Genomic DNA, 15,827 nt, shown 5'->3' on the forward strand with positions numbered 1-15,827 from the left:
GCGACTGCCGTACCCTATCACTTACAACCACTGATCATGGGGATCGAACTCTGTAAAGCACTTTAGAGTTTTATTAAAGATAAAGCTCTATATAAATATTATCATTATTATTTGACGGTACCCGATTGACAGCTTAGAGAGCCCTTAACAAAAGAGGGATAATATTTGATTGGCATGGAACTTTTGATCAGCCAATGAACTTTCAATTGGTTTATGCATTAAGTAAGTTAGATCATATCAAATAAAATTTACACGATTAACTGATTAGGAAGGGGTACCGCGCTCACTTCACCCCTTCTTAATCAAGTAAAATTTACTTAACTTGTTTGAAAGAAACAATTGAACGCACCTAAGAGCCCGATCACTTTAAGGCTTTGACTGAAAAAAATTGTCAATATCATTCTTTTCGAAAAATAATGATCTATTACGTAGTTTGGTGTTGGACCAAACACAGACCAGGAATCACCAGTAAAATCCAATTTTGTTTATACAAGTATACATATCAATGGATTATATTAACAAGAACCCGAAACTGATAATTTAAGTTAAATATGTAGGCACAGTCTAAAGTGCTGTTTTGAACTATAATGAGCAATATCTATTTAAAAGGGTAATCCATTATATTTACAAATGCACACAATTAGTTTTTTTTCCATCGCTGCGTTTCATAACACTTAGAGACTTGTTGCTTCTAAAATATACATTATTTATATATATTTCGATTTCATTTAGCTCGATTTTATTTTGTTTTATTTCATTTCGGTAGATTTCGTTTCATTTTGGTATATTTTGTTTCGTTTCATTTCGTTTTGCACTTTACAAGTACCTGTACATTTTAGGGATTACAATATGAGGAAATTTAATGCCAACGAATGTGTATTTGGTTTAAAAACAAGGAAATTTAACCCAACAAAAATATGTAATTCTACAGTAATTGCTTAAATATATAATGTGAACAAATTTCTCCTTGATTCGTTTTTCATTGTATTGATTTCATCCTTACAGTAGTGCATTGGTTAATACAAATCCAAGGCCATGGATAGGAGTAAGTCAATAAGTCATGGTCCAAATTACAATAGATTCCTTATTAATCACAAGGAGTTAACATTCGTGATAAATCGCAAGAAGCATCTTTTGCCGATTTTAAAATCTTGCTTATATTTCTCTGACAGTTGTGAGCTAAATGAAGTCATTAAACAAAAGTTTGATGCTTGCTATTTTATATTATTACTATTTGATACAAAACAGTGAAATTGCTGAATTAGTACTCAGTCTTGCATAAAATAAGAAAGCTGCAGTATTCTCAAAACAATATATTTGTTCAGTCTATATAAATACAGTCGATCAAATGTCATCATAGCTCTCAAATTTGTAACTATATGGGTGTAATAGCAAACTCTCAGATATAGCAAAGTCTTGTGGATTCTTGGGAAAAATTCTTAACAAATAATTGTAAAATTTTACAGATTGTTATATCAAAGCCAATTACAATGAATTTAGAGGTGTTAAATGTAAGTAAACGTAAGTAATACTTTATTTTCAAGTGTATTCTTTAATTCTCAATCCAATTTTTATAACTTTCCTAAAAATGTTTTCTTTTTTATAACTTTCCTCAAAATGTTTTCTTATTTAATTCCTAAATTAACATTATGTCAATGGTCACCAGGCCAGGTAAAAGGAACTAGCTATGAATTTACCTACTGGGCAATTTTTAAAAATTCGTTACACAGTTATTAAAAAAATTATGGATATACAGCAAAGAAAATCCAATGGTTCCTAGGAATTTGCTATAACCAAGTTTTACTGAATATTTTCATATTTTGATAATAGATAAATTTTAGTAAACTTAATGACAGAGAAGTTTATCTTTTTTCAATTAAAATCTTTTTTCTTAATGTATTTACTTGTATTTTAGAAATATTGAGTGCATTGCCACTCAAAAAAGCCTTTTAAAAAGGACAAGACATTAATCATTAAAAAACAAAATTTTAATTATTTTTAACTTCTTGTTTTTTCTTTGTTTTTGCAGGTAAAATATTGAAAAGCAAATGCTGTATATTGTAACAATTCATCGGATCAACCAAAGTCTGTCCCTCTAATACATAATCATGCGTCATTATCCCACCCCAAATCAATTATGTGCACAGATGGATCTGAAAAGGGCAGCGATAGTCAGAATTGATTCATATACACACCTTCACATCATCAGAGCTGTCCATCCCGATTTTCCCTGTCAGTTAAAAGCTTAATGATCCATGTCAAGATAAACGATAGAGAGGCTCAGGTGTCATAACACAGCAGTCAGTCAAAGCTTCAGACACACAGAGATTAATTATAACACCTGGTTCACAGGTACACCCAGGTACTTAATGTGCAGGGGAGGAAAAACACACAAACACAAAAAAATAATCACTGTATTAACTAAAACCGCCACACAGGAAACAATAAACTGTTCTATCCCAGAGGAAATTCAAGTAACAAAAAAAAAAAAAAGATACCAGGCAAACTCTCTTCATTGATTGAATTTTCAGCCTCTGTAAAGTGCTGGGACGAAACATTGCAGAGCATACTTCAAGTGTTTTAGTCCTGTTCAAATCACATCAAAAACTTTTCACTCCAATAATGATTAGGCATCAAAAGCCAAGCTCATCCCTTAGGACTGCAGATTATCACATACTATTTGAACGGATTCTCCCCATCAATTTCAGTATTTATGATTGTATATGTGATGCTGGTCATAACAATAGAGATCTTTCAACATCCCTAAAAAAGTACATCAAACAGATGTAACAGATATACGGTACATAAAAATTCTAGTCAGCTGCACTTTCAACGATTTCGCATCAAGCTCGAATTGGCAAATAAAAAAGAAAAGTCTATAAGCTGGAGGATAAATCCCCAAAACATTCCATTGAACAGAAGTTGAAGTGCCTATATGCAATGATAAATGGATGCCACTGAATATAAAACTTAATGACCATCCCTGGACGGAAACTAATTGTTCTCTGTCTATCACCTCCTATTTAAACCCAAGAGGAGAGAAATTGGTGAAACTGTTTAAACAAATTTACACATTACATATTAAACATACACATGTACGGATGCTCTCTGATGGCCATCATGGGATATCTGGACATTAACACTCCCCTACTGCATGTACATGCCTCACCTCTGACCTTACATTACCTGACTTATCTCCCTTGCTTAATGGCTACCTCCAAACTCAGCAGTGCAGCAATTTGTAATAAAAACAAGCATCTGCAGGGCAGAGATAAAGCCTGTGTAAACACTCTGTAGATACCAGTTATTGTAACGGATTATTACAGTCATTAATTCATTTGCTATCAATAACCCAGAGAGTATGGTTCTCAATACTCATGGGGGTTCCCCATCATGACAATTGCAGCATCACTGATTTTCTGATTTCATTGGCTTTGTAAGTCTCAGAATGGATTTTTTCCACAGAATTCCCCCAGTTTCATCCAACTCTTAATTTGACTTTAATGGAATTCTGATGACAGATTTTGAGCTTTAAAATCATAAACCAGTAAATGATTGATGCATAGAACCGTAACTCTTTATTAAGATAAACACCTTGATCCCCCCCCCCCTCCAATATGATGCACAATATAAGGTACATGGTATTCCCAAACCTTTTATTTATTCATTTGACAATGAGAGTAAGTGGACTGAATGATAATATGCATGTCATACCTTAATTTTTCTAGTAAATACACTGATACCTGCATATTGAACATGCATGCATTCGTTCAATTATCACTTTTTCAAAATGCATATACATGTACATAAACCAAAGTTCTTATATCTTCATATTTTAAAAGTAAATGTACTGGTAGATTTGCATTTGCTTGTATGCACAAGAATGAAGTATTCTTGAAACGTACGAATTAGAAGTTTCGCCTGGTTTCTGAGTCACACCACTGGCAATCAAGTTACCTTGTAATTACCTTATTTTCTCCATTGCCAGCTCTCTATAAGGGGTCACTGACCATTCACACATCTAACTTATCGAAGAAAATTTGTTACAGAATGCATCTAATTACCTCTATTCTGATTGTCCATGTTTCTAGGGCTTCTGAGAATGGATGAATTAAAATATTTCCAATGCTCTCTTTAATGCCAAAGTCTCTCTTTGCATCAAATTGGTACAGGAGTCTAATTACTATGATTCACCAATCCCTTTAGTATCAAATAAGGTAAATTGTGGGTTTTCAGGTAATCAACTGCATGATGTATAGAGTCCTCAGTTATTAATCAGAGACTTGGATCTTTGTAATGTTTTAAAAAGGCACTTTTCAATTCTTCATTTTTTTCACCATTGCAACGGTCCTTTGTGAACAATTCATCATTGTTGGTTAAATTTAAATCCATGTTAACAAATTCAGCTGTTACTCAAGTAATTTTAAACTCCATATCAACTTTTCCATGGGATATATACATTGTTGTCATCAAGATATATCACATACAGCATGTATAGTTAGAATCTAAATCTAACGTCATTTCCATTTAAATTCAAGTAATTTTCAACATCTATGAAAAAAAAAATCAGTTGGCCAATTCTAGAATCCAATATAAGCTAACTAGACAGCATGAAACCTTGTTTGTGCAACAGATAGAGGAATTAGGTGTTAAAAGGAAAAGCCTGATGAACACATTTTCTTGAAATTCCCTGAAGACCATGTTACTAGAAATACTGCTGCAACTGTTTCTTATAGCTCAGAGACCACATAAAACTTCTTCTTTGGAAATATTAACCTCCCTCTGCAACTTTCCATTACCTTGCTTCACCAGCTGTACAATTATGAAAGACAGCTTATTACATTTCAGAAACTCTGTACGCTGAAATCTTTGGTAAAAATCTGACAGGTTCTAAAATGAGCGTTCCATCAAAGTTCAGAGAACACGTAAATGAGAAAATCCATCATAACTCCGACAGTAAATCAATATTGAATCTTATAACAAAAATAATTGCCTCTAAATGCACTTATCTTAATGAAAACCAGTCACAGAATTGTATAAACACTAAACATCCCTTCATAACATTCAACTTTTTCTCTTTAACAGGCATTTACTAAATAGGAATTCCATATTCAATGAATTATGCTTTCTATTTTTAATTATTAATAATTTGTTACATGTATTTATTATGACGATACATTTACTTTTTTAAGGATAAAAATAGTTTTCCTGAAATTTTCTTTTCTTGCATGCTAGAGGCTATGATTTAAGCTTTCATCTATTTATACTAAATTAATTTATTTAAACAATATTTTAATATTATGCAATATATTACATAAATGGATGGGAAAGCAGGCATTGCCTATTTAAATCCTCTTCCAAAGGAGTTCATATTGATCAGGTATTAATAAGTATATAAGGAAAGTACAATGTAGAATGTATCTATTATATTAAATCTATTTCTTTTTAGAAAATAGTTTTGCTCATATTACAAATATACACCATATAAAGGCCAGATATAACACACTCATAAAACATGGATTTTTGAAATGTGTACCAGTAATCCAAATAGTTTGAATATCATTCTTTAACCTAGCTGTAAAAACATGCAAGAGCAAGAACAAAGATTTGCTTTGGTTATTTTGTGCTATAAGAATAGGCTATCCTCTAGATGGAAACAGATAAAATGAGAACTTATGAAAAAAAAAAAGGTTTAAGGTGGCTCACTACACCTTGAAATATTTCCTCAAATCAGCAGAAAATTACTTGATTATGATAAACATCATAATGGATAACAATTATTTAAGTCAAATAGGCAAAAAATGTGCAAGTTAAGATGAAAATGGCATTTTCAAAAATTTAAGGTTAGTAAACATGAACAAAAGCTCCAGGCAGATTCGAACTCATGATCTGCGGTTCAGAAGCCCAATACTTTAGCTAATGAGCTACGATGATATACAACCGAATTGAACGATATAAACAGTTTTACAGAATATTTAAATCGCCATCTTGTGACGTAGTGTCTTAATAAGTATGAGTCTGGGTGTAGTGAGGTACCTTAATAAAGAAATAATGAAAAAATTGATTGTACTGAATTGAAGCTTTATCTAAGTGGACAACAGCTTTACTTGTGGACAAGGGGGTTCTGACACTGAGACTGCAGAAACCCTTCTGAACTATTTAGACTTTAACAATGGTAATCATTGATCATCATATAAATACAAATATTATCTTTGTGTGACAGCCATCCTTCAATTGAGAGGTCAACCGTCTGTTTGCCAGCTAAATTTGCCCTGTATTTAGTACCAGTATCAGTAACTTTATCCCTCCCTGCTCTTTGATGTGTACGATTATTGAAATTAGATTCACGTGATAAAAATGGCACTCTACTGGTTCCTTCATTCTCTACATTTTATTGCGCAATAAATTCAGAGGTACTATGTACCGGTACATGTATATCATATTGCGAACGCCTGGTTTTGCAATGATTTTAAAAGTTCTCTTAACAAAACTTTTTCAGAATGATTGAACAACAGTAAAAATTTCCTGAAGAAAAGTTTGCTTTTACAAAAAGTGCCAAATCTTATGCAATTCATATTTCAGACACATATTTCATAATAAAAAAGCCTTAAATTTTCATCAATAGTATCTCAGAACTTTTTTTCATAAAATTGTTTGAAAGTGCAATCACAACACTTTAAATCATTTTCTGACATTTAGCTTTGACTTGGTAGACTATCTGCCGTGAATCTTCCCTTTCACATTGATATCTCTTGGTTATCAGTTCTTATGCTTTTCTCGTTATTTATGTTGAGATCTTCACATGACATAATGTTCTTCCCACTCTCTTTCCAATCTTTTATTTTTGGTTATTTCTTTTGAATTAACCTCTTTCTTATATATAAGCAATTGTATGACATCAAGTAAAAATGCAGGATCATATTGAACTAGATTACTGTAACAACAAAAATTTGACCAAGGTAACAATATTCTAAATATTTTGAATTTTCTGATAGTCACTGGAGACAATGATTTTGATTTTAAACCTGAAGAATTTCCTATTTCAAACCATCAAAATCAAAGCACTTAATTCTAAAAACATTATGTCTGTATCCTTCTTTAATCCTCACAATTTATCCACCTTTAAATGCAAAGGGGAATAGGATAATAAAAAGAGAAGATTAGTTAAAATTACAATCCCTCAGGCCATGTGGATACATATCAAGCTATTCCCTTCTTAATATTGCATTTCACAGACAATTGAGTTCGTAACTTCAGGTTAAACCTACAATGTTTAGAAAAGAATGTATAATCAATATTCACCAGATGTCACTTGCCTTTCGACTTGTATACTGCTTATTGTGGGAAAGTTACGAGCAAAAGTGTAACGGGAGGACAATAAAAACCACGCAGACTTAATCATGCATAATCAATTTGTTCATTCCTGCTTATAGAAATGTTCCATATTTTCCGGTATTTCGGATAATAATGTATAGATTTGAATATGATTTGAATCAAATGAAAAGAAAACCGCAGTATAAAGTTGTTACATACTCATAAATTTGCAATGATTTTATGGAACTGAATCTGACAAATAATACTTGAATTTTATATCTGCATGAATATAGGTAGTACACATGCAGTAATTAATGTCATATTACTATAGAACTTCAGTAACTAAGTTCTGAGCACAGGGGCATCGTATCCGCTCTACACTCTATGATATATATAAAGAATACACCTTGTGTATTGTTTATATATATACACGTATAAGCGGATACGATGCCCCTGTGTTCTGAGCTGTATATGTATTCAGAAAATTGAATTTAATTTATTATAAAGGAATCTGAAATCATGTAAAGTCTTACTATATTCAATATATAACAAATAAATCTTTGCTGTATCAATTAAGAACTCTATGAACAAGCTTAAGTAAAAATATGTACATGTATCTTAAAAAATTTCATAAAAATGGAGCAACATCTTATGTACAACAAACAATATGAAACAAACAATATGAACAGAGAGAATTTAAATTTCAACACTCTTATCAATTATGTTCAATTGTTGTTTCATCGAGCCCTTGACGTTTAAAATTCTGTTACAGTTAATATTTTGAAGTTGTTATAACATAAATATTTCAAGACTTCAGAACCAATATAAAGAAGCAACATTTTTTAAGGAATATAGGGAGAATCTTTTGAGACCAATATAAACTGTTTGCATAATCTAATATGCTCCATGCAAAACGTTTATGCAAGGGGATACGAAATAACTGCAATTTTTTTCTTTTACTTAAGTTTTGTAAAATTATCAGTGACAGATTTGAAAAGATTGAGAGGTATTATATAGCAACATAATAAGTCTAACATAATTTGTGAATCAGTCAAAGTAAAGTACATATTTCATCAATAACTATTTAAATATTAAATGGACAATAGCTGAAACTAACATAATTATAAGTATAATGTTATCACTCTTTGAATATTATGAGCTGATCAAATATGGACGGACCTGATCAAATCTATCCTAAAGACCTTCGGGCTTTATTAGATTTGATCATCCCGACCGTATTTGATCACCTAATAATACTAAAAGAATGATTCCTTACATATTCCTTTAGAAATATCCCACATTCACAGTATATACAAATAAGTAATTTTATGCTAGCTATCATATATTTTTCATTGTTGTAGACATTATAGCACTGAATTTCTTATTTTGTTGGTATTTTCCTTGCTTTTTTAACAGGTAAAATTTTAATATACATATACTGTGGAATCATTAGAATTCATGGTGGCTCAATTTTCGTGGTATTCGTGGGTAGCCCTTCCCCACGAATTTACATCCTCAACGAAAAAATTTAGAAAGAGTATTATTTTTTACTAAAAGTGAAAACTGACGCACCCATGAAATTAAATCCCCACGAATAAGTAAAAAACCAACAATCCACAAAGATTGGCCCCCACGAACTTAAATAATTCCACAGTACATGTTTAGTGGTATATCTTATTTCACAAAGGTCTGTTGAAAAACATAATATCATCATGTTGCCCCATAAAAATTGCTGTAACGGTATATTGCATGTAAGATCATCTGCATTGACAATGGCGTCAAAATGATAATGGAAAATATTTTGGAATTGAAAACATGTATTTATTAAATTGCTAAATTGGATAAAATTATATTCCTTCTGTAATAAAAAAAAAGGTCTTTAAAACCAAGATATTAAGATATAAGTTAATGGTAAATATCTAATTGAAGTAAAAATAAACCCAAATAAAGCTTTTTGAAGAGAAAAATAATACTGCGTGTGATTAACAAAGGAAAATAAAAAGATTGTTTTAAAATATTGTCAAACCAAAACCAAACTAAAAATTCATTTCTTAATTAACAGATTACAATACTGGTATTTCAACTTTAGTGCTATACCAACATTTAGTATTCATTAAAGGGAATTGTTAATACCAAGTCTCTTAATCCCTTACCTGTGAATACTGAACTTAAAATTCCCAACACTCTCCTAAAATATCCATCAGATTGCAACTCCCAGCATTCAATTTGTCAACTTGTCAGCAAATCCAATTGATCTCGAAATAACAGTAATTGTTGTCTCCCAGACACAGTAAAGTTTTTTCCTCCATTATTTGAGAATTTAAGCAACAGATGCAAAATAAAATCTGTTTGTTAATCAAGCTGTACATGAACATGTTTAGTAAAAACTTAGTACCGTACTATAATAACTGTCAGTCAAATCTTCCATATTTTATCCATGCAATCAAAAGAGATTTTTTACTCCCTGTGAAAACTTGTCCATGTGATGCTAGCAAGTGTAAAAAAAAATTGTTTAATCCCTCAGTCTGATATGCGATGCTCTGGTATGGTTCATCTAGAACTGTGATGCAGATAGTTTAAAACCTGGCAGTAGTTCATTAGATCTGATCAATATTCCCCTTCATTAAGAAAACCCAGGACACAATGTCGGGATGCTACCTGTAGCTATTGACGACTTCCACTCTATGGTGCTCTCGCTGCCGGAATGAGAGAACCAAGTAGTTAACCAAACTCTCAGGTGTGTGTCTGCCGTGAATACCAGATTATGATCCAAATCACTATGGGTGTCTGGGGCTACGACTAAAAGCATCACCTAAATATAAATGCTCTGAAAACTGAACTCTACAAAATCTAAAGCCTTATTGATATCACACAACTGAGGTTCAAATCAATGGAGGACAACAATAACCAAAAATTCAAGACAATAAACTCCTATTCAAAGGGCTTCGACTTTGAAACAATCTAATTAACTTTGAAATGTCGCCATTTGCCACCCCCATACCCATTAAATGCATCTTGAAATAGAATTGAATGCAATCCAAACTTCTTATATTCTATGTGCAAGTTCATAAAAAAGTCACAGTAATGAATTGGTTTCCCAAATTTATGTCAGCAGTTATACTTCAGAGTACTAAGACTTAAACTCCAGTTTTGGAAGCTGTACGTACATTATAGTATGTATCATTAAATCAGACCCTAAAAGATGTATCTTAAGGTTCTATGGGACGCCCCCATATTGTTATGTACTTTCTACATAAAAGGAACAACAAAAATCAAAAATTAATAAAATTAATCTTTTCTTTCCCAAAATTGTTACCTAACAGCGCAGTGCAATAAGTTAAGGTGTTAACTACAAATCTGTAATTATAAGTCATGAGTTCAAATCCTAACTGCTGCATAGGGCTTTTATAATTTTTACCTTTCCAAAAATTTTTAAAACATAGTTTTTGGTCAAAATTATTGTAAAATTTCAAAATTCTTACCAATAAATGTATATTATGATTGCAAGGTTCTTTTATCCTCATTAATATCAACAGGTGTCCCAATAACCACCTTAATTTTACACAGTAAATTTTGCCTGATTCTGAAAAAAGAAGCTAATCAGTTATTTAGATAAACAGTAATTACATGTCAGTTCACATCAGTCAATAGCTGATTACCTGCAAATGCTTCTTAAACTTCATCACCCACCAACCAAGCAGGAACTAGGTACAAGACCACCCCTTCAACACCCCAACTTACCACAAATGGTTAATACTCAAAGATTAAAAAACTCAGCTTATAATCAAATTGAAATAAAATACCTCCTCTTTGAAAATAAAAGTTGAAAACAGTAAACAAATTTTAATAGATATATATGGAAGAAAATCTGACTCAGAAAACTGCTATTCCTGGTAATGTAATTAATTTCCTACAATGTTAGCTTACACAACAAAAATCTGAACAAACCAAAAGATATCCTCTAATTTCTCCAGATCATGCAAATGTTCCATCAAAATCTAGACTCAAGGATGCCACAGCTGTGTTCTTTGCTTATCTAAGTAATTAGGTCTGCAGTATGCGGGGACCACGTAGTTCTGGGATATAAGAATATGGCTTGATATGTAGATGAATGGTTGTGCAAGTGAATTGCCATATTCTCTCATAAAGACATGAACTAAGAAAGATGACAAATTCTATAATGACAACATTATTCATAACAAATTGCTTGTTTATTTATTTCTTTGTTTGTATGAAAGTCTTCTTATGTTAAAGTATCTTCAGAGCATATAAATTTTATAATATTAAGTTTTATGGCATATAGAAAAAGGGGAGTTTACACAAAAACCTTACCTATCATGAAGTTCATGATAAATGATAAAAAAAATTAGACTATTACTGGAAAATTGTATGTATTCATAACCATTAAAATGAAAGTATGACCCTGTTTAACCCAGATGCTTGACTCCTCCCCCCTCCCCCAAACAAGAAAAAAAATAACAACAACAAACAAGAAAACAAAAGGGGCCTGACCTCAAAGGCTGCTTGACATTTTGTTAGGAAACCATTCTGGAACATGCCCATAGCAATATTTGTTATTAGGAAAGTTCCAGCAAAGTTTAAAGCAAAAATTGGATCAGCTGGAAAAAAAATTGCATAAAAGGCACCAGCATTACCTTGATGATTGCAGATACTCTAATTAGGAATAATTAGACCATAACCTTTAAACTTTTGAACTAAAAATCAATACATTTGGTCATTCTTAAATCATGAGTAATTTGCCTCAATATCTTTACATATTGTTTGGACACAAATGTTCCATTAACTATATACATAAATGTTGCCAGGATACCATTTCCTACACCTTCCATCAACCAAGAAACAAAAACGGTCATCCTTTAGAGTCATTAGGAACTTATTCATGGTCAAGGGATCCATGGACCACAACACTCACCTGGGCAACAATGTCAATAAGGACTCAAGTGGCCTCTTTTCAATTTGCAACTTCTATTAATTCTACATGTATATACATGTACCCATTTTAGATAGAATATAGTAATACATAATCAGAACTAGTGGATCAAGTGAGCTAAAAATGTGAGGAAAAAAATAAAATATAGATCCCTACATAACTGTAAAAGTTAATACACTGATGTATTCCATATCAGTGAAATTACTTCATGACAATTAAGCAGCAATAAGCTCTCATCTCCTGTGTTGTATTCACAGTTATAATATTTAAGGTCAGCATTGATCAGGGTGACCTGATATACATGATTCTCTATACACTGACCACTATCTGTAAACATTACGGTACTGAATTTTGTCTGAAACATTTAAACTCTTCGTACATAATTTCTTGAGAAAAAGTGAACATGTACAGTCTTATTTTGACCATGACAACAGCTTTTTATCTTATTATATAACGATAGGATAACATCATTTTTCAGAATGAGTGGGCAGAATTACTTGAATTAAACAAAATAATGCTATGTTCATTACATGCACATGGTGTTAAGAATTTTTTTTTAGTAAGATAATTTCCTCTACTGCATGTATGGTGCTATTATAGTACAGGGAATCATTTAATATTTTCAATGTTGTGTGCCTATGTTGCAAGTCTTTGAAAAATACAAGATGCCCATGGACCTTAAGGATCACCCGAAAATAATATACTAATACTATGGCTAGTCTAAATCAGTATGATTAAAATAGACCTATAAGAAAGTGATTTATTGCTCAAAAAAGGGACAGGTAGACAAACTGTCGAGAAAATAAAAGTAAAAGAAAACGGGATTTGATGAACTTTAAAACTGTTTAATTCTTTCTATTAAAGAGTTGAATCTATTTCTTGGGGTAATTTTAGAGTCTATGACCCAGGGTCACTGTCCAGTCATTAATAAACATGCAACCCCCCCCCCCATAAGAAATGAATTTCACTTTGGTAGAGGTACCCTTGATAATCACTACATAGTATTTGGTTGTCTGATGTAGATACCCCAAAAATTATCTAGCTTTATGGTTCTTGTGGAGGTCAGATCAGAGTTGTGTTATGTTGTTGGGAGTCATGAAGTTAACCATTTCTGTTTCTTCTTCACCATTCAAATACTACCTCCTTTTTTTGATTAGGCTGTTTGAAATGAATTCTACGTTTAACGTAACCCGCGCGCGTAGGTTTCGGCGAAATTGTCGTTTTGAAAAAACAAACAAATCCGGACTTGAAAAAGTTGTTCCGGTTTGGGTTTTCATTTAGCGACTGAATTCTACATCCTGTATGAGAGAAAAAAAATGCTCAAAGACAGCATTGAGGTATTTAGTTTTCAGTAATGGGTCAGACAAACACATGATCGAAGTTGGCAGTAAAAATCGTATTCGATATTGTTTAATGTCGGTTGTCAAGTCACAGAGCCTGAACTATGCTGTACCAACTTCCGCCCAAAAAGGCAAAAACGAGGTTTGTTGTATACATTTATTCAAGTGGTCCATCAACAACTGAAATGACTATCCATCTTATTTAACAAAAACTCAAAATGTGTACGGTTAAGTTATTTTTGCATTTTTTTTAAGAAGGGGAAAGCTTAAGCAATTTCTTACCACCACTGTACTGAAAAGATATAAAAAGACTTAAAAAATTATACCTTTTTCCATAGACTTCAATGTTAGCTAAATTTGTCCCTTTTTAACTTATGTTCAATTTCAAAGATGAATGACCCTATTAAATCATACTAAGATTTCAGTGTTCGAACTACCAATATTTGGTTTTAAATATAATAATTATGGATGTAATACCTTGAACTGAAGCTATGCATTAAGTCAGCATTTCATTTGAAATGTATCTACATTTTTAATAACATGTTCAGGAATAACTAGAGGTACTGTGAGCAAGCTCACAATTGATACCGCCCGCTAAGATAAAAATCATAATTCATGTATTTTTCCAATTATAAAAAATATTGGATGAATCTATTTCACCGTCCATTATCTATAAATAACAACTGCTCTATTTTTTTAAAACTGCTGGTCATAAGCAATATTTGTGTGAAGTAAGAACATTCAATGCTTCTCCATAAGAAAGATAATGACCGGACACGAATTTTGCACTTTTTCTGCCAGTGACCTTGACCTTGCCCAAATGACCTTGGGTCAAAGTCATGACACACCCTTTGGTCCTAAGCAATATTTGTGTGAAGTTAGAACATTCAATGCTTCTCCAAAAGAAAGATAATGACCGGACACTAATTTTGCACTATTTTTCCCAACGACCTTGACCTTGCCCAAATGACCTTGGATCAAGGTCATGACACACCCTTAGGTCATAAGCAATCTTTGTGTGAATTAACAACTTCCAATAATTCTCCATAAGAAAGATATGGACCGGACACAAATTTTGCACTTTTTCTGCCAGTGACCTTGCCCTTACCCAAATGACCTTGGGTCAAGGTCATGACACACCCTTAGGTCATACGCAATCTTTGTGTGAAGTAAGAACTTCCAATAATTCTCCATAAGAAAGATATCTTCGTTTGCGGGGGGGTATAATAATTCATTCATTCACAATATATAATAGGAAGAAACTAACAGGTGGCCCAGCTAAAGTGGAAGAACGGAGAGAAGTGGAATAAACTTGTAGGGTGGCAGTTATTTCAAGAACCCTGTCTTGAGTTCTTAGAAGTAGGTACAATGAATCTTACAACACAACTCTGATATGTTAAATTTTAAAATGTGTCATTATGAAAATGTATGAAATAATGTCATTATTTTGAATGTAGATAATCTGTGAATCACATGTGTTGCGCAACATTTTCCCTGAAAAGAAAAAGTTTTCCCTTTGGTTGCTATGTTGATGTAAATCCATTGGATGTACCACTTGATGTGCTCGCAAGTCACTCCACTTCTCGTCCAGTATACATGCTGTACCCACAGAAAGGATATAAACATAAATTACACAAAAGTATATGCTTTGAAACTGCAAAAATTAACATGGACTGAATCTTACCATATGTATTATATGACAGTGTTGATGTATTGATAACCAAATGGGTGACTTTCAATAAATACACACTTGTTTGAAATTTTTGTTTGTTTATTTTTTTCCTCCCTCCCTCGTAGGTTTTAAATTTTCATGTTACGTTAAACGTAGAATTAATTTTAAACAGCCTTATGTGGAAAAATTCAGATTTAGATAATGTATTTCATTTGGCTGTGTATTCTTTTTGACATTTTTGGCGATAAGCTGCTTTCCCTAAATCAAGTACAACATCATATGCCATTCGCATACGTATTAGAATAGGCACATTCAGAAATACACCCAATTCAAATCCAGACTTACACTTGTTGAAAAATCAGCTTCGGCAAAATATCCGCCAAACTTTGTACACATTAATTATATGTTTAAAGTAGCAATAGGAGAATGTCATCCAGTGATTCAGATGTACTATATATCCTCCAAAAAAATATGTCCCCACTTAAACCCTTTTACTCCACTGTAGACCTGGTTGAATTGCTTATCATATAATTATCTTATATATTGACAA

The 15,827-nt window shown here is 32.2% G+C and overlaps 1 protein-coding gene and 1 long non-coding RNA gene across 8 annotated transcripts in view; one reads left to right on the plus strand and one right to left on the minus strand.

Annotated features, from left to right (window-relative positions):
* Window positions 1-15,827, minus strand: part of LOC128192408 (transient receptor potential-gamma protein-like) — a 76,473-nt gene that overhangs the window by 44,595 nt on the left and 16,051 nt on the right. The window contains exon 1 of one of the 7 annotated variants that reach the window (XM_052865053.1): window positions 9,468-10,060. The exons of 4 other annotated variants lie outside the window; for them this stretch is intronic. Coding sequence is in view for 1 of the 3 variants with exons in the window: in XM_052865051.1 (XP_052721011.1) it covers window positions 2,196-2,219 (24 nt within the window). In the remaining 2 variants the exon portion in view is untranslated. Of the gene's footprint in view, window positions 1-2,195; window positions 2,449-3,186; window positions 3,271-9,467; window positions 10,061-15,827 lie in introns of those variants that run through there. 2 more of the 7 variants (XM_052865054.1, XM_052865051.1) reach the window with 2 other exon arrangements.
* LOC128192410 (uncharacterized) lies at window positions 13,581-15,535 on the plus strand. Its single transcript, XR_008244547.1, has 3 exons — window positions 13,581-13,747; window positions 14,861-14,964; window positions 15,063-15,535. It is a non-coding gene; the product is annotated as an uncharacterized LOC128192410 (long non-coding RNA).

The sequence above is a fragment of the Crassostrea angulata genome, chromosome 7 (genome assembly GCF_025612915.1).
Source record: "Crassostrea angulata isolate pt1a10 chromosome 7, ASM2561291v2, whole genome shotgun sequence".
NCBI classification, from domain to species: Eukaryota; Metazoa; Mollusca; class Bivalvia; order Ostreida; family Ostreidae; genus Magallana; species Magallana angulata.